The 19,428-nt window shown below is 32.2% G+C and overlaps 1 protein-coding gene across 1 annotated transcript; it reads left to right on the forward strand.

Annotated features, from left to right (window-relative positions):
• Positions 1 to 644: 644 nt before the first annotated feature.
• LOC148307383 (tudor domain-containing protein 7B-like) lies at positions 645 to 17,335 on the forward strand. The gene is made up of 19 exons (XM_088263454.1): positions 645 to 744; positions 1,253 to 1,348; positions 2,357 to 2,583; positions 2,970 to 3,077; positions 4,294 to 4,503; positions 4,624 to 4,788; positions 6,213 to 6,380; positions 7,718 to 7,938; positions 8,041 to 8,164; positions 8,905 to 9,063; positions 9,161 to 9,412; positions 10,009 to 10,260; positions 11,021 to 11,226; positions 12,039 to 12,183; positions 12,956 to 13,161; positions 14,046 to 14,256; positions 15,036 to 15,181; positions 15,763 to 15,914; positions 16,184 to 17,335. Exons 2-19 carry the CDS (start codon positions 1,264 to 1,266, stop codon positions 16,405 to 16,407), a joined length of 3,261 nt encoding a protein of 1,086 aa, XP_088119580.1. The 5' UTR covers positions 645 to 744; positions 1,253 to 1,263; the 3' UTR covers positions 16,408 to 17,335.
• Positions 17,336 to 19,428: the final 2,093 nt, after the last annotated feature.

Genomic DNA, 19,428 nt, shown 5'->3' on the forward strand with positions numbered 1-19,428 from the left:
TATTCCTCAGTCAAAGGTATTGACTTTTGGAGAAAAAATTCATCAGGATGATAAAGAGAAACGGCGCGAGGAGGCAGCTTTGTCTGACTCCGGTAGAGACCCCAAACCAATCCATGACAACATCGACAACTCTCAATAAGTACCTTTACTTATGTTTATTTGTGATCTAATTTTTTTTTCTTAGGAATCGACGTAAATTGGATTCATAAAAATATTTTTTGCGAGTGAAGGGCAGCCAGGCATACAAGGGTTTAGCGATAGCGTTTTTGTCTTTTACAATTTCAAATACAATGAAACCTCTCATAAAGAGCATAATTCGTTCCAGAATCTTACTCGTTAAGCGAAACGATTTTTGTTTTGACTGTCGCGGAAGTTCCGGCTCGCAAATTAATTTGTGAAAAAGGGTCTTGACCTTTTTTGTAACTCGTTATACGAAATGTCACTCGCCACCTTTTCATTTTTTTTGCTCGTTATGCAAATTACTCGTTATGGGAGGTTCCACTGTATGTATATGAATCTGAATCAAATTTTCTGAATGCGTAATACATATTTTCCACTTATAAGAAATAAAATAACCGGTAGGTACTTATCGTATACTTTAATTGCCATGCTAAAAAAATCTAAATGCCAACTAACAAATCGCCGAATATGCACAAACGTTTACCAGCAGCTGTCAATTCTGAATGCGAAGACAGAAAAACCACGAAAAGTATTACTTCGTCTTCCGATTGTCGTATAATTTCAGTTGAGTAAATTGCTTTTTTTTTAAATATACTTTGTGTACTGCTATTTACACGAGTTAATAATATTTATTTTTAAATTTTAATATGGGTTGTGTTTTGTGTTGCTAATCTAGAAAGTGTGTCGTTGATTGTTCCACTTGTTTTTTGTTGCACTGTATCGGAATTTACTCAAAACAAATAGAAAGATGCAATTATATTTCTTTGAGATAAAAAAATCTTTTATGTTTTTTTATTAGGGAAATGTACTTATTACTTACCAAAAATCATTTATAATAATCGAAAGTTACTATTTTTCTCACAATCATTACATAAATATTTCTAACATATAATACATAAGTTGGAATATGTTAATATGTTGGAATACTAAAAGAAAGTGTTATATAGAAGCATTAAAAATAATAATAAACCTTATCATTAATATTGAGATTCCTTCTGAAATATAAATATATTATTCTAATAAAAAAAACTTTTATATTCACTTCTTTAATATTTATTGTTTTTGTTTTCAGTTAATTAAATAATGGCTGACATAAAAAGTGTGATTCCCATACTAAAAGCGACTATTTTATCCACTTCGGGTTTGGTCTCCATTGATCAATGTAATCGTAAGTATTTAAATTTCTTTGAAGTGTTTTTTTTGCAAAGTCGGGTTGATTTTTTATAAGAATGGCGCTATATAAATTCTTCTTCGTCTTGTTTTAACCCTTATCTATACCCAATGGTACACAGGCCATTGCATCAGATCAAGGCAGTGTTATTTTGATAATCAATTACACAAAGGCAAGGTGACCAGTTCTGCGCTTCGGGTACTAGTCAATTTATTTTGACCGCCCTGGTAATTGAACCGGGACTTCCAGTACACTATGGAGGTGGACAAATATACTTCATCCAAATATTATTATTGTTAAATTAATTAAGTGGTTGAAAAATAAGAGATGCCTGTATAAACAAATATAACGCAAGCAAGTCACAATACGACACATGCGCCGTCCATGAACACTGCTCGTTTAAAACCAATGAGTGGTTAATAGTTAACTGACTTTTAGTTTTTAATAAACATTGCAATAACAATGTGATGTATTTTTCACATTTACCTTCCCAATCCTTACTATACTACCTGCAGACAAGCGTCTTAAAATAGAGGCTTTGCGGGTTATTCCTTCTAAAAAAAATTGTTCTATCACCGCATTATATATATATGCACATGCCATATTTTGTTTCGGTTAGTGGCAGATTAACAGTTTGAGCGAAAAGTGTGCAATTAAGCCAAAAAGCTGTCCGTATGATGTTATAATCAAAGGTTGAGAACGATAATGGTTGGCAACGGGAATGTTACCCTCCTAAAAGCTGTCCGTATGATGTTATAATCAAAGGTTGAGAATGATAATGGTTGGCAACGGGAATGTTACCCTCCTAAAAGCTGTCCGTATGATGTTATAATCAAATGTTGAGAATGATAATGGTTGGCAACGGGAATGTTACCCTCCTAAAAGCTGTCCGTATGATGTTATAATCAAAGGTTGAGAATGATGATGGTTGGCAATGGGAATGTTACCCTCCCAAAAGAGTTTTCATAAACCATTTCTGTATTGATGATAGATTTATAATTTCAGGTGATTATAGGGAACTACAAGGCGAACTGATTCCATATAAAAAATTGGGATATAGGTCATTAGAAGATTTATTTGAGAAAATTCCCGATTTCCAGTTGATTAATAAAAATGGAATGTTCTTTGTGGATGCAAGCGCTCCGCGAGAAGTTGCCCACATTACTGAAATGATCTCTCGTCAGAAATCCACTCGTATCAGAAGAACCACTAAAAAATATATTCAACGACCCGTAAGTATTCTATATTTCATTATTCAAACTGCGTGCTCATTTTGTGCCAGTAAATTTACTTATCATAATTATGCTACATTCATTTTGCTTTTTAAAAAAAGTCTATTCAGCTTTATGTTTCTATTCATATCATTTCATGAATGTCAAGTACATACCTGACCCAAATATAAACATTGAATAGTTCTAGCATTATTAATTCAGCAATAACTGTCTATGTAGCATTAATCTTTCAAATATTTTATTATTTTAAAAATAAATTACACATTATTAAGAAGTTCAATGGGACCATTTTTTATTATAAACTTTGACTTTGTAGTTAATTTCTTTGTGTGTGTAAGGATTTCTTTGGATCAACATAATTTTATTAATGGTTTATTTTCTTTCAGCCGAGACAATTAAATAACAACACTTCTTGGAAACCCACTCCTGCCTGGAGACCCTATAAATCTCCCTCAAAAGCACCATATGCCTATGACAAACCAAAAGTTAAATTTGTAAGTGCCTATGTATTTAGAATTTTTTCATTCACATACTAAAAATATTAAATCTCCGTAGTGTAGCAGCTAGAGCTGGAGGGTTGGATCCCCAGGAGGGTTGAAGTAAATATAAGCAATATTTCACTTTTTGTTAATTAAATATCACCCTGGATTGGTACCTGGAGCGCAGGACGGATCACCTTACTTTCATGTAATTGAAGATCAATATAACACTGCGCCGATGCAATGCAGTGCTCTATGGACCATTAGGATAAGGGTCAGAAGAAAAATATAAAAAAGCATTACATATTTCGTGTAGGAATCTCTTCAAAATGAACATTGACAAGATAGCTTCCATCTGGGCCCTCACTTGAACCCGTCACCCTATTTCTCTGCTCTTGAATAAAGGTTTTCGTCTTAATCTACTCAGCATATTTTACATCATCTGATATTATTTAACCAGTAAATAGTTACTTAAAAAAGATTATTTTATTACATGGTACATTCTTCTTTTTTAGTTGATTACTATTATGTAATAATATTGTGAGCATATTGATATTCTGTGGCATACAAAAACCGACCAAGGAAAATATTAATTATACATATTGCAATTGATATTTAACTCTTACCGTTCTGTAAGCCAGACATTCTGGCCTGTATGATTCTAGTAGGCAGCTCCATGGGCCACAATGTCTGGCCCGGCGCAGGTATAAGTTTAATCATTGATTTCTCTATCACCCAAGTATATTCTACCAAAAAATATTTGGATTAATGCGGTTAATCATCGCGATATATTGAATTAACCAACATTTCTTCAATAAAACTTTCCATTACTTAGATATAATCTAGGAAAAATAGATTATCATTTTGGGTGATAGAATATTTGTCATACGCTAAGATTTTTTGGGACAGTCAGTCGTTATCCTTCATTTATGACGGTTCTCCAAGGATACTCCCACTTTTTGTGACCATATTTTTTCGTTTTGTGGAGCTATTATATTTCAAAATTTTGTGATATTAGTGTTAGTAGTTAAAATAACAGAAATTGCATTTTATGTGTTTATAATAAATATTTTATAGTTAATCCGCCATGGAAAACGATGAAAGTTACACTTTCAAGTTCAGTTATAAAAACGAATGGTCATACGAATTGCCAGACAAAGGCATAAAATTAACAGCCATAACATTGTCAATTCTGTATATATATGAACTTATACTTTGTATTATTTTATAGACTCCTCCTGTTAAACCTTCGGCGGTACAAGCACCGGAAATGAAAAAGGCTCAAGACAGGCTCATTATAGACAAACCAACCTTAAAAGTTGCAAAACCCCTACCTTCTGTAGTAAAACCCGCTCAGGAGGTAAAGAAAGCCGCACCGATTTCAAAGTTAAGTGGACTGCGACCGGGGGACATTCTTGCTAGATCTCTGTCATCACCAACCGTGAGTGCTTAGTAAAATATAGTCAGGTTTTCCGTTATGAAAATTTAAACAATATCAGTGGACAGTATGTCTTCAATTGTCTTCTTGTTTATATTAATTTTGGCTGTAATTTGATTTCAGACAAGTCAGAATGGGTTAAGCGGTAATCAGCAGGCAGCACCACTTGTTACCACACCGGTTCCCATCTCGACTCCGACTCCGACTCCGACTCCTGTAGCATTGCGCCTAACAGCGGCTGACCGTATGAGCGCATTACAAAACACTTTACACAAATCCGAACCTATGGTATGTTAATTAAAAAAAATTACACTGGGGAAAATATAATGGAATTAACAGTATAATACATACGTAGTTTTTAAATATAGTCCTAGTAGAATATGACATATTTGTAAATGGCTGCTATTTGTAAAAAAGTTTAATAGGAATAAGCAAACGACAGTCTGTAGCCTCCATTTGTTCCAAGTTCAAGTCTTGCCTCTAATAATTTTACTGATGAAGATAGCTCTGTACATGTCTAGATACTGTAATATCCTCGGTTTAAAGGTGATAATTTTCATGTGCATAACGATAGTCCAGATCTTTAAATTCCAGTGTTAATTTTTTTTAAATAATTGAGAAGAATCAGATTATTGAATTTTATTTTAAAAATGAATTCATTATTCTCGTATACAGATAATGTATGCCCCGCACTGCCACAATGACCTTGAATGGGTGCATTCCATTTTTGAACCTCAAATTCTCGATGTTTTATAATTGATTATTCGATTCTCTAAAAAAAATCCTCGGGGTTTATTTCTAAAATCTGTAACAAAAACCTTGTAAATGGAAAAAAAAGTTATAATGTTGAATTGGTAAAATGAGATGTAGGCCATCATGATGAAATTCATCATACATGATGAGTTTTACCTTAGAACCAACGGTATGTAGGAATAAGCTTTTTTCTGTAGTTTTTTAAACATAAGTATTCATTAAATAATTCGGGTTGTGGTCCCGTGGTTAGTGTCGCGGACTCTTAAGTCAAATTTTTTCGGTTCGAACCCACTCTACCACAGTTTAATACCTATTTCTAATAATGAGCTGTTTACACTCACAGAAATAATATGAAATAGAAATATTTGTGTAAATAATAAAAACATAAATACAGTCGATCTAGGTTATTACGAGCACGGCTATAGCGAGATCTCGGATATAATGAGGAAAAATTTGTTGAAATTTTGGTTTCTGGTTCCTTCATCCTCGTTATAACCGAGTTCAACTGTATTTCTCTTTTTTTAAAAAATTAAAAAATTGTTGCCTAACATTTAACTCTTACTAAAATTTATGTTGATAAATTATAAATTTATATTTTACTTAATGACAAGGTTCCATTGCACCAAACTTGTTATAAAGTGTAAAAAAAAACTCATTTACAACCTCATCTTGATATTATCAATAACATTGTACGGCTCTTCACTTATATAATTTAGTGTCTCATTCATTCATCAGATTTAACACAGTGTTTTGGTATGTGTATAATAACAGTTGCATTTTCGGCCATTAAGTGAGGGCTGCCTATATATGTATTGTTTAAAGTCATTTGGATGCTATGTATCTTGTATCTTAACTCTTTTTTGATGAATGAGAGAGTTAAAATAAAAATTTGTATATTATAAGCATTGGTATCTTTGTGGCATGGTATAAAATAAGGATGATTATTTTTGCTTTTACAGATACATTACGAATCACCAAAAAAGCAGGAGAAATTAGAGTTGAAGGATAACAAATCTAGGTTACTAAGATGTTGTCAGGAAATGGGTTTGCCTGTGCCAGTATACAAAACCCATGAAACTAAGGAAAAAGGGGGGCGTGGGCGATCGCAGCATGATTGCACTGTTAAGGTAAAGTACACTGACTTTTGTTGTAACAAAAAAGTATGTAAGTCAAAGCTCGTTCATTTGAACACGATAATTTCATTAATATTACAAAATTATGGTCCCCCTTACACTGTTTTCATACATAATTTCTAATTCAAAATACATAATATGTTGCCAGAAATTCTACTGTTTAAATATAATTTATACTATTTATAAATTAAATTCTAACATAAGCTGTTAGCATCTGATAATCCTTTCATTTCAGGTACCCACAGTCGGATATATACCTAACAAATGATTTGATTTTTTCAAAATTACTTCCATGTTTTTAATGCATGTTATCCAAAATTGTTTTCTTATTTCCGCCCATACATGCTGTGGATATTTCTATTATCCGCCCAGTTGTTGATATATGCAACCTACGTATGGAGAATTTAGCATGCTAATCACTCGGGTAGATGCTATCTGAGCCTTATACAAATGTGACTTTTCCTGTGCATTCGCTTTAAGTGTTACAGTGATATCTTACGACCCGATGCAGTTTTTGAAATGAATCCACATTTCAAAAATGACCCTAACAAATTATTTATGGCCAATAGGTTTATTAGTAAATATTAAGACAGCCTGCCTTAACACTACTATTGACTTGAATGTGCACTTTGTTTTGTGTCATTTGTACCTATCAAGTGAAAAACCCACATTCAAAGTTTTCATGCATATATTTTTCATAAATCAAAACTTAAAAACATAAAAATTCTTAAGACAGATAAATTCAAATGATCACTTCAGTAGCACTACAAAATGGGTCATTTTATTTTCTGATATTAATCCAATTTATTTGTCTAACATTTTAGCAGCATATAATTTTTTTGCATAATTCATAAAAATTTCCATTGTCCTTATTCCTGGGAGATAATATTAATACGCAAATTTCCTCATGGCAAATTGACATATCGCTCACTCCTTTCAAGAACGTCATAAATCAAAAATCGTCAATTTACAGTTGTGCATGTTTTCGGAATGCCCAGAAAATGTACTATATCCCAGAAAAAGCGGCATATTTTTAACTTAATATTTACCCGCTACAGGGCAGAAAGTGTTGTTTTTGCATTTTCAAGAAAATGTATTGTTTAATTATTTTTTTAAATGTATTAAATATTTTTCAAATGGAGAAAAAACCTCCAGGTTTTACTTAAAAAGATCTGTTGTACAGTAAAAAGTTCAATAAGTGGCTTGATATTTATTTTTAATACATTGTGTTTTATTTTTAAACTTTAAAAACATTCTCCTGAAAAATCAAGTTTTTTGATTTATGACGTTCTTGAAAGGAGTGAGCGATATATACTTTGAAATATTTTCAGATCGGGAATACTCATTCCTTTACATCATATCCCGATTCGCAATGTTCCATGGACCAGGCTGTTGAGATTGCAGCGGGGAAGGCTCTTTCTCATCTCCAGAAAGTGATCCAGGAGGATACACAGCCGTGTACCGATCCAAAAATTGCTATCAATAGAATATCAACTGTTGTGTCATTGCATCCCAATGGATTATTCGCCTATACAATACCAGCTATGTACAAGTAAGTTTTTTTAACACAAAATTGTCACTTGTCAGAACAAAAGTTTAAAAAAAAAATCCTTGTACAAATATGGCATTTAACTGTCTCTTCATTCTATTTCAGAGAACAATACAAAGAAAAATTACCAAAGGATTGGCTAAATTTAGTGGATTGTTGTTCTTTAATATCCAAAGAAGATGGAGCTAACGGAGTAATGATTTTGTTGCCCGGTGATCCAAATAATACGGTAAAGATTTCTTTTGTTCAATTCAATCTTTCACTATTGTTGGCATTCAGGGATGCAAAATGGAATAAGGCCCATACGCGTTACCGTCTTCTTATATCTCAGCTGTTTGATTTGATTTTTGGTTCAAAATGACTTGATTTTATCAAAGTTCCCTGCAAACATTGATAAAATATATAATCTTCGATCGACTAGGATTCACAAAATACTTTTTCATTGACAATTGTTATTTTGATGGATTTATGCGTCAAAAATACTGAATGACTTGGTGTCTTTAATGTAACAATTTTATACTAACGATGAAATAATAAATGGTTAGATGGTAATTTAAACTATTGAAATGTTTATATAATAGTAAAAGTAAGGACCTTAAATTCCCACAAGGCGAGTTTCAAGTGCCACAATAGACGCACTGACTGGTATATTGATGATGCAATATGGCGCAGACTGAACTATTGCATAACTTGTATTGTCTAACATTATTTATTAATTTTGATTTGAGTATGAAAAAATAGTTTTGCCAGAATTTCCCAATTTATTAAAAACATCCTTGCATAGAGGTACTGCATGATTATAACAAAAGAAAAGTTTTAAGGTTGTACCTATATTTTATGGCTTTTTTAACAAAAAGAAAAAGTTGGAAGCCTCAGATTTTTTGATACATACTAGATTCTATTTTCCATTTGCAAAATAAATCCCCGCTGTTTGTCAGCATAAATAGTGTAATTGCGTGAACGTTTCAGACTGCCGAGACATCGTCTACCTGTTCAAGTACGAGTGTCGAGCGTGCTGCGAGTCCTGGCCCCCTCCAGTTCCCCGAGGACCACTTGTGGAACGTATTTGTCATGTCAGCCCACTCGACCGTTGAAATTTGGCTGCGAATAATCGGCGATAATCATAGTGTAAGTTAGCCATTTACTATTTTATTTTTGTTACTATTATTAATATTTTATGTTTGACTGGTTTGATTTGAAAGACATCTTAATGTGGAACCTTTAGGAGCTGTTCGAGGCTCTGACAACGGACATGGAGCATTACTTCGCAAGTGATGTACGGGAAAGCAGCAATATAGTGGAGGGTGGCTGGTACGGCGTGAACAGTGAGGATTGCTGGGTGCGCGCTAGAGTGCTGAAGTTGGACCCCATAGCTCGCACGGCTATCTGCTTCTTTGTGGACAGTGGGGACGAGGAGGAGCACCCCTTCGAAGCCTTTTATGACCTACCGCAGGAGTTCCTCATCTTGCCACCGCAGGTGAAATTGCCTATTTTATATTTTGCACAGTACAAGTTGCTCGGTTTCTGGGAGCATCAATCTCGTTTATTATCGAAAGAATCATCTCAAGGGCTCTGAGAATGCTATGATGCTAATTTCTCAAAAGTCATATTAAACTATTCTTCCAAGTATTTTTACTTTGTACATATTAATGAATATTATAAGATTCTCAATATTATTGATATTTACAGCATTCATATTGTTGTTAGTCATTTTTACTTATGTATTTTTTTACAAAAATGTTAATAATATTAGTATATAACCACTCACCGAGATTTTTATGTCTACCGGTTTTGAGACGTACCCGTCTCTTCGTCAGTCAACGAAAAAGAGACGGGTACGTCTCGAAACCGGTAGACATAAAAATCTCGGTGAGTGGTTATATACTAATATTATTAACATTTTTGTAAAAAAAATAAATAAGTAATATTATAAGAGTTAAAAGAAAAATAATCTGGCAATGAGATTATTACGCAGTAAAATAGGTACAAAATTTTAGCAATGTATATTTTTTCTTAAGTGTTTGACATGTTTTTTTTTGTGCTGAAAATTTAAGATTCTTTGTTTCTTTTCAGGCTATATTGTGTAAACTTGCCGGATTAGAAGAATATGCATCGGCTGGTGACATTTGGGGTTTGAATATTCATTTATCCCAAATGGTAACTGGCAAAGTGTTGGTGGCGGAAGTTCTCCAGACCGAAGACAACTCGGATGATGTAACTCTCACCGTGGTGTTGTTCGATACATCCACAGATGCAGATATTAACATTAATAAAGAACTACTTATAAGAATGAGTCAACGAGCTCATTCTCCAAAACTGACATCAGTAAGTTTTTATTTAAATTTTGAATAATTAAATGTATGTTTTAATTTAGAATAATTCCTTACTTTAAAAGGATGTTGACGTGTACCGTGTTATTTTAATATTGCAAATGAAATGAATTACTTCTAATTACATGAAGCTAAAGCATGGATAAAAAAAACGGTTTTGGGTTTGCTTATGCGTAATAATATATTGTGTAAATTAATGTTTAATATTTGGTGCATTACTAATTTATGGGACTAATTATGTCACCAATTAAAAATTGAGATAACCCCAAGAGTAGCGGAATGTATCATCTTAGGTATTATTTCTGGATAAATTTGGAACAGTCCTAGTTGGATGAGTTGGATTGCTACTCAGATACAAATCTACCTATCGGGACGGACATTTTTCAATCACTAATGTTATTGACAAAATAAGATAAATATGGGTGATTTTCACTCTCATATTTATTTAATATCACCCTGGACTGGAACAACAAGCGCAGGGCTAATCACCTTGCCTTCGTGCAATTAAAGACCAACATAACTCTGTGTAACTATGATGCATTGCCCTATGCATCATTGGGTGCGGATAAAAAAAGTGAAAAGGTGAACTAGAGTTCCCTCTCACATGTTAGTAGCCTCTCCGAAGTACATTTTAATTTATCAAAAATATAACATCTATTAAGGGACCTACCCACAGAATGTCTAATTCTAACACTAAATCTGATTTCGAAACAAATTTGTTGTTAATAATTGAATATGGTGTTCTGATTTGCCAGGAATACAGCGAGGTGTATGTGACGGACATAACATGTGCTGGAAAGGTGTGTGTGCAGATTCACGATGACAGTTGGAGGCTGCTACAACACATGATGCAGCAGATAGTGTCGGGTCCCTTCCCGAAGGAGGCCCTTCAAGCCTCCTTCGGACCCCTGACACCTACACCCAGTGTGCTCTACCTCGTCAAGTCTACCCATGGAGATTGGTATTACATCTCATTGTTTTTTCTGTGTACAGTAAAAATTAGTTAAAATTAGTTGGTGATAATTCCAATTTCCTTCTATAAATATTATCTTCCTCCTCCATTAACAAACTTTTCTCCATAATTTCTTGCTGTGAAACACGATGCAACTCCATAAGCTCTTCAGTAGTCAGCTCTTGGCTGTACTCTTTCACAAGCTCTTCAATATCGATGTTATCCACCTCGAGTCCCATGATATTGACTAATGACACAATCTCGTTGACTCTAGACTCCACAGTTTCTGTTTCAAAATCACATTTGACAATGTGAATGTCGTGAAAAGGGGACTTCCCCTTCCTCTGTTACTCGTTATGTGAAACATCGGTCGTTAAGGGAGCATCTTTTTCATTTTTTTTCCTCGTTATGCAAATTACTCGTTATGAGAGGTTCCACTGTAGTTGTGTATGGACTTTTTTATTTTATGAATTTGTCCATTTGAAATAGAAATTTTCGAGCCTTTATTATATGAATAAACAACTCATTAGTGCGAGACCAAATGTGGCCGGATTTTAATTACACAATCATTTTCTAAAAACCTTCTTTCTTCTTCTATTCTTTATTTTTTCTTTCTTTGGAACGTTATGTGTGAGAAATCTAAAAGAATATTTAATAGTAATAAACTATGTAATAGTAATAATAATCCATGCCACTCAAAGAATAAAATGTGTGTGTCCATATGGATACATGTGCTGTTAATGAGGTATCCATTACAATTATTAAAAATAAACATCATGTAATTATAATCTCTTTGTGCAACATATGTTATCAAATTTCAGGAAAAGAGCCTTCCTTCGAAGTGGTATTAGCAACGATCACGTATTTGTGAGATACATAGATTATGGTGCTACCGAACGAGTTCCAGTTAAAGATGTTTTGCTTTTAAGAAGGATATCCGAAGCTTTGAATGAATTTCCTGCTCAGGTATTTTAAATTTACCCCCAGTCATTCAAATTAGCGCACCCTTTAGTTCCAACTCTTAGCACATGCGAAGTAGGATTATTATTCAAATAATTATATAGTTATAATTATATATATCCATTTTATTATCGTATAAATGAATTGTGAAACATTTATTTGATAATATGTAAAAAGATCTTCCTTTAGTGTAATTAAGCTTAACTTGCAATAAGAAATAAAAATATATATATTTTTATTTTAAATGAAAAGTATGCTGTATTTGTACAAAAAGCTGAAAGCCATTAAACTCCCATCTGAGTTTTTACAACAAAAAATCATTAAACCCACAAAAATAAGATTTGAGCTTTAGTAGTTTTAACACATTTCTGACAGTATTTTTTACGTCTGCGCACCGCTGGCGACAGGATTTGACCTTAACAAAGAGATCAGTATATAATATTAAAATAAAAACATTGGATAATTCCTACTTTTCTGCCTTTGAAATGAGGCTGGCGCATAAGCTAAAAATACCCTTCCCCTCTTTTAGCATCAATCGACCAAACGGGTAGAAATACCTTTCCCGTCCGAAGTGTGTTAATATTATTATTTTTTAAAGGGCTTTTTGATTTTTTAGCACTTTGTGCTATTAAATTTAACTTTAAACATAGTTTTATACCATATCCAAACACAACCCAGATTGGCACTGTATTTTAGGGTTTGGACTAGCGAGGCTTTACTGTATTTCATAAAGCCGACAGGAATGTATGCAGATAATGAAGGAAGTTCTCTGTTACAGGCTCTGTACCTAACATTGCACAATGTAGGTAACATCAGCCAGGACATGATAAGGAAGATTAACGATCTCATCCCGCCTAATGGCTCAGTGCTGTGCAAGCAGGTTACCCCCGGCACTCCGGTGGTGGAGCTGTATGTGCGTACACAGCCCCAAAATATTCTGTGCAACATCAACAATACCTTGAAGATAGAAAGAGATTTAGCCAAGTATGTTTTTTTTTACAATTGAATTCAATTCTATTTATTCAAAATAAATAGAATTCAATACAATTGAATTCTATTTATTTTGTATTATTTGTCCGCCTCTGTAGCATAATGGTCAGCACGGTTGGCTCCGTACTGGAGGTCCCGGGTTCAATTCCCAGGGGGCGGTCAAATAAATATGTGTGATATTTTTCACTCTAATATTTATTCAATATTACCCTGGACTGGTACCTGAATCGGAGAGCTGATCACCTTTCCTTCATGTGCTAACCATCAAGATAATACTGCGTTTATATGATGCAGTGCCTTATGTACCATCGGGTGCGGATGAGGGTTTGAAGAAGATTATTTCTACATATATTCTGTTGGTTATTTTCAAATGAGCTATTTTAAGAATAGCCAATTTTATAGGAGTGAAAACAAGATTGACTTACAGAATCACAGTACAAAATTCGCAGCGTACTGTCATTTTAAAATAGACCATAATTTTTCCGCAGTCATAGAAATTATTGGCTAATTACAGCCAATGCTACGACTCTAACTTGAGAACACCCTGATTCTGTTTTGCTGTTATAAAACACACTGAAATGTAAAAGGGGAGAGGGACAGTTTTTTCAGCAATAACAAAATGTGAATCTTTTTTAGTTTGTATTTTTCATTTTTGGTGCATCAAAATGTTTTGACAAAATTATCTTACATCTGGTGTGAAATTTTTTTTTGATGAAAGATACTCATATTTTTTAAGAAATTAGATGACACACATACATAGCTTGATTGCAATATCACCCTCGATATGATATGATACATAGCACTTGTGATTATATTTATTATCCATAAAAGTAATAATGCTTTTAAACTTGTTTGATTTTCTTTTCTTTTTTGTCTAGTTTAAATATAAATGAAAGTATGAAAGCGGAATCAGCAGACTCTATTAAAAAGAAGGAACGTCTTTATCCCGGAAAGACAGTAGGAACTGACCTTCCTTCTAGAAGAGGATCAGAATCTCCAACAGACGGCGTGCCTCACTTCACAATTCCCGAAAAAGGAGATTATTTTAATGTCCAGGTCTCCATGTCTGCAAGCCCTTGGAATTTTGTGGTAAGTTTTTAAAATTCGTTTAGATCTTGTATGGAAATTAAAATCAGCGGTGCTGTGTTACTTTTAAGTCGACACTCAAACGTCAAAAGTTAGGATGTGAATTAATAACATAAACAGATCAATTTCTAAATTTCTTATTTTTTCTGTGAATCACAGCACCATTTTAAATTAGTTACTTGTGTATTTATTCATCTCCGCAGCCAATTTTTACGAATGAAATAAACTGTGAACATTATAGTAAAGGTAACAGTAAATACATAGTACAATAATAAAATAATAACTATATAGTTTTTTCCATCTATATACAAATGTGAAAAAACTATAAAGTTGTTATTTTATTATATAAAATGCAGTTCCTCCAAGAAATGTCAGTACAAAACTTACATATACACAGGTACATAAATATAGAGATTGGAAAATTTATGAAAAAGTATGTGCACATAGAAAAATAGATATAGAGTAAAGGCAGTAATTATAGCTAAAAATAATAAGAAACAGATTAATACAAAGTAATTAAAATAAAAATAATAATAATTTTCATAATAGTCAAAACGAAGAAGGCCTCACAACATACTTGATTTCTGTAAACTTTTAATTCCATCAGTTCACTGTTAAGAGTGGAATATTTTAAAATTATTATTGTTATTTTATAAAATAAATTATTTGAAAAAATCTATAAATTTTCGGTCACTGTTAAAAAAATAGTATCAAATTTTTTTATGGGCCTCAGTCTTTTCTATGTTTTAATTTATAATATCTTGTGGTCTTTTTGCATTTAGGTTCAGCCATTTAATCTTCTGCCAGAATTGACGGAAATGATGTCAGAATTGCAGATTACCTGTGACAAGTTACCAGCCAAAAAAGTAGTCCCCGTCATTGGAGGTGTTTATGCAGCTGTACATTCCAAAGATCACTCTTGGTATAGGTTAGTCTAAACTCATCTGACTCAATCCTTACTTCACAGACCTAATTATTAATATTCTTTGTATAACAAGTGTAACTCTAGTTCTATGTTATGTGCACAAATTTATAATTTAGAGAAAAAAATTAGAAAATGTGATCGTTCAAACGTTGATTAAGCTTTGCTACAATGGTTTTGTACCCAAAGAAGTTCAGGATTTTCTAAATTTTATTGGATAAGTGGATTTACAGAAAAATATAATATGTATCTGTGTTACGGGTGTATAGTGTAATTTTGTTTGTTTGAATTGTGACTTTTTGTGTTATGTGTCTGTTCCATTTCATGTTTGGGTATGATGAGTAACACTTATAACAAGCAAATTCAGTTGGTCACATCTTCGTAATAACCGTATTTTGACTGTATTTTTTACAATTGGTGTCCCTTCATTTTTTTTATTGGCAAGCAAGTTATTTTTATGTTTATTTAAAAAAAAAAATTTTTCATTGCCATGTGTTTCTGCACACCAGTTTTCCACCAATTTTTATTTATTTTAATTATGCATTGTATGGCTGATAATAATTGTAATTTTGTTTGCCAATTAATAGAGTACAGTTACAAGGCATCGTATCCCTAAATATGGCCTCCATATACTTTATTGATTTTGGAGACCATTGTATGGTGAATGTGGAGGATTTGAGAGAGTTGTCTTCCAATTTCAAGAAACTTCCTGGAATGGCGATCAAAGCTAAATTGTTTGGTAAGAATTATATCTTTGTAATTAAATTATTTCATTTTATTTGTTGCATCGCCTTGGACATATTTATTTCCTTATCAACATTGCAATAGATGATACGATGTTATCTTGATTTTTACATTTTACAAAAGCAAGAAGATCATCTCATGGTAACATTTATCATAAAATATTTCAATTGAAAAACACTCAATATCAATTTTGATTTGGAATGGGTTTAATTTTTTTTTCCATATCAAATAAATAATTTGTTGAGAGATCTTTGTTTTTTTTAGGTGTCTCTCCAAAAAATCTGGATTGGTCTGTCGAAGATTGCTTGAGGTTTCAGACATTGGTGGAAAATCAATGTTTTGTATCGGTTGTGGAAAATGTGGAAAAAGATCCCCTGCATAAAGGAGAAGTTCTCTTGTTACTGGACCTTGTGGATACTTCCACCTCCGAGGACCTTTACCTCAATGTGCTTCTGGCTAAAGAGGGCCGCGCCATACTTACCAAATAAGAATATAGAAACACATAGGTCCTGATTATCAATTTTCTATAGAAATCTATTTATTTATTAATCTAATGACACTTCTAACATTATATGATCCCCCTTTAGCGTGTTTTAGTATTATATTATTTTGTCATTGTAAACTTGGGGACATTGCATTCAGTATTCATAAATGGCAATGCGGAAGTCTGGGTATTCACACCTATTGTTGGCTGGATTCAGTTGTCATTTTATATGTTGTGGAACATTTAATATGTATAACGACGATAAGGTTTGTTCACATTCTCTGAAAGGTAAATCTGTGACAGCAGAAGCGTGTCAAAGTGTCCATATTTTTAACCTTTTTGAAATTCACTTGTTACCATCCTTCCCGGGTACATATTTAGTTTCACATTGCTGGCCATTATAGATGGATTTTGAGGGAAATAGATGTTATTTTATTTTTATAGCTATAGGAACTCTATGCAATAGACTAAAAATGGAAACATATACATGATAAAATAATTAAAAAGTAATGAGCGATAATTATTCATATTATTTAATAAATAAAAAGCAATCATCAATATTCAGTAAGTAGTTTTTATTGGAATTACAGACATACCTACATAATAATATTGTTATCTGCATGTTACAAACTAACCTAATTTCTATTATTATGTTTAGGAAAATATCTAATAAGATACAGTATCACAATATCATTTTATACATTTCGAGGCCTTCCGTACTATGCAAAGAAATTTGCAAATTCAATCAGGAGCTTTTTGATCGGTTCATGATTTCCTGTGGCAGTGAGCCTGATATGAATGAGTTAGTACAGAAAATTAAGTTATTATTTTTATCAGTAGATAATGGTGCAGTGTCATCACATAAACGCTGATTATAACTACAGTTTCCATACTCGCACATAAAGATGAAAAGATTTTATCTTCACTGAAAATAACTAGATAACTGAATGACCCGCCATTTACTTTGTGAATTTATACATGTATCTGTAGTGTTAGTTAAGTTCACATTTTTACAAGTTTTTTTTTCTACACAGTTGTTAAACCTCATAATTCAGTAAAAAAAAATCCAGGTATATTTTTTCATTTTATGCATTGTATCTAAGACTGTTTTGTGAAAGGATATAGTGAGATATATGTATGCATATGTTTGTAATTACTTTTGATGAATACATTTATGTAGAATATGTTTTTGGAAGTACCTATTCTTATTATGCCTAAACATTTGTATTTAATAATCTTAAAATGAAACTACTTATTTGCATTACTCCAAAGAAAACAAAAAAATGTATACATATTTGTACATGTACAATTATGTTCATTTTGGTCCACTACATAATTAAATCAATAACCACCCGGCATATAACTCTTAAAAATACACAAACGGAAAATCATACCTGTAGTACTGATTTAAATTAAAAATTATAAAAATGTTATATTGATTGCATTGTAGGCACCTTTGAATAAAAATAAATGCCGAAGGTGCTATATATGTTTAGGGTTATGTTATTATTGGTAAGCTTTATGTGATTTAAAACCTATTCCTACTTTTATTATGTTTTCTAAAGTAAATTATTTTTATTGTTATAAAATAATTTGTATGATTGATGTTTTTATTTCAATACGCACACATGTTTGGAAACCAATGTTTTTTTGTTGAGGATTCAGTTCTTTGTTTTTATTTTATTTATTATATAAAATATGTCAAAATAACTTAATCTACTTAAATGTTATCAAAATAAATGAAGCATCTTTTTGCCTTCTCGCTGGCACTTCAAGTATTGGCTAATGACGCATAAGGATAACTCATCTTCAGAATTTAAAAATATGCAAAGTCATAGTATGATGGGTACATCCAATTATTTCAATTAATTTTGGAATAACAAGCGGATAAAGAATATTTTCCACTCTTATAATTTGCCTCTTTGCCTAATATATTATATAATATGTACATTTATATATAATGTATAATATGTACATTTATAAAAATCGCCATATCTGTTTAAGGGATTATTCCCGCTATGGTCAGCATCAAATTTTTGTTTTATGTTATATTTATTGCCATAAAAAATCTGCCTAAGTTGTTAATTGTTTTTTTTTCTTTTTGTTCTTTATGCTTTAAAAAAGAATCTTACCTATAGTTGTTGGGTTCAAACATTTATTGATATATTTTTGGTATTGCATTTATAATATGAAGTTGTTTTAGGTAGTGTAGAAAACTTATTTATTCAAAATACTAAATATTGTTTTTTCAATAAGTTGCTGTTGATGTTTGTATTTTCATATTTTTAAATACTGAATTAAAGTCCTAAATTTAAACTGACTTTTATTTGCTCTTAACCGTCGTTGTCGCCGTCACGGCGACAGAAAAGATTCTAACAACTCCGATGGCGCCGCAGCAGTGATATAAGTAATAGGTTCGTTAGGTTCATCAAGAAAATCGCTGAAATGGTGGCGTATTTTTTTTGGGGGTTGGAGATATCGCTCACTCCTTTCAAGAACGTCATAAATTAAAAATCGTCAATTTTCAGTTGTGCATGTTTTCGGAATTTTTCCCAGCAAAAGAGGCTTATTTTTAACTTAATATTTACCCGCTACAGGGCAGAAAGTGTTGTTTTGCATTTTGAAGAAAAGGTATTGTTTAATTATTTTTTGAAATATACTAAATATTTTACTTAACCTTCAGGTTTTACCTAAAAACATCTGTGCAGTAAAAAGTTTAATAAGTGGCTTGATATTCATTTTTAATACATTGTATTATATTTTTAAACTTTAAAAACGTTTTTGATTTATGACGTTCTTGAAAGGAGTGAGCGATATGTTCCACTAACTCATACATTGTAAATTAATTTATTAAAAAAAATTAACAATGAAAAATCATTGAGACATTGGTGAGTACATAAACCTTCGAAGTAGAGACGACCCGCTTCCGTTCCATCGGGGATCATGGAAGCGACGTGATGGTAGATTAGTTTAGAATATGCAAAAAAATTATTTTATTAACAAATTGTATTTTAATAAATACATA

This window comes from Brachycentrus maculatus, unplaced genomic scaffold (assembly GCF_059751285.1).
Source record: "Brachycentrus maculatus isolate JH-2025_06_01 unplaced genomic scaffold, ASM5975128v1 h1tg000199l, whole genome shotgun sequence".
Lineage (NCBI taxonomy): Eukaryota > Metazoa > Arthropoda > Insecta > Trichoptera > Brachycentridae > Brachycentrus > Brachycentrus maculatus.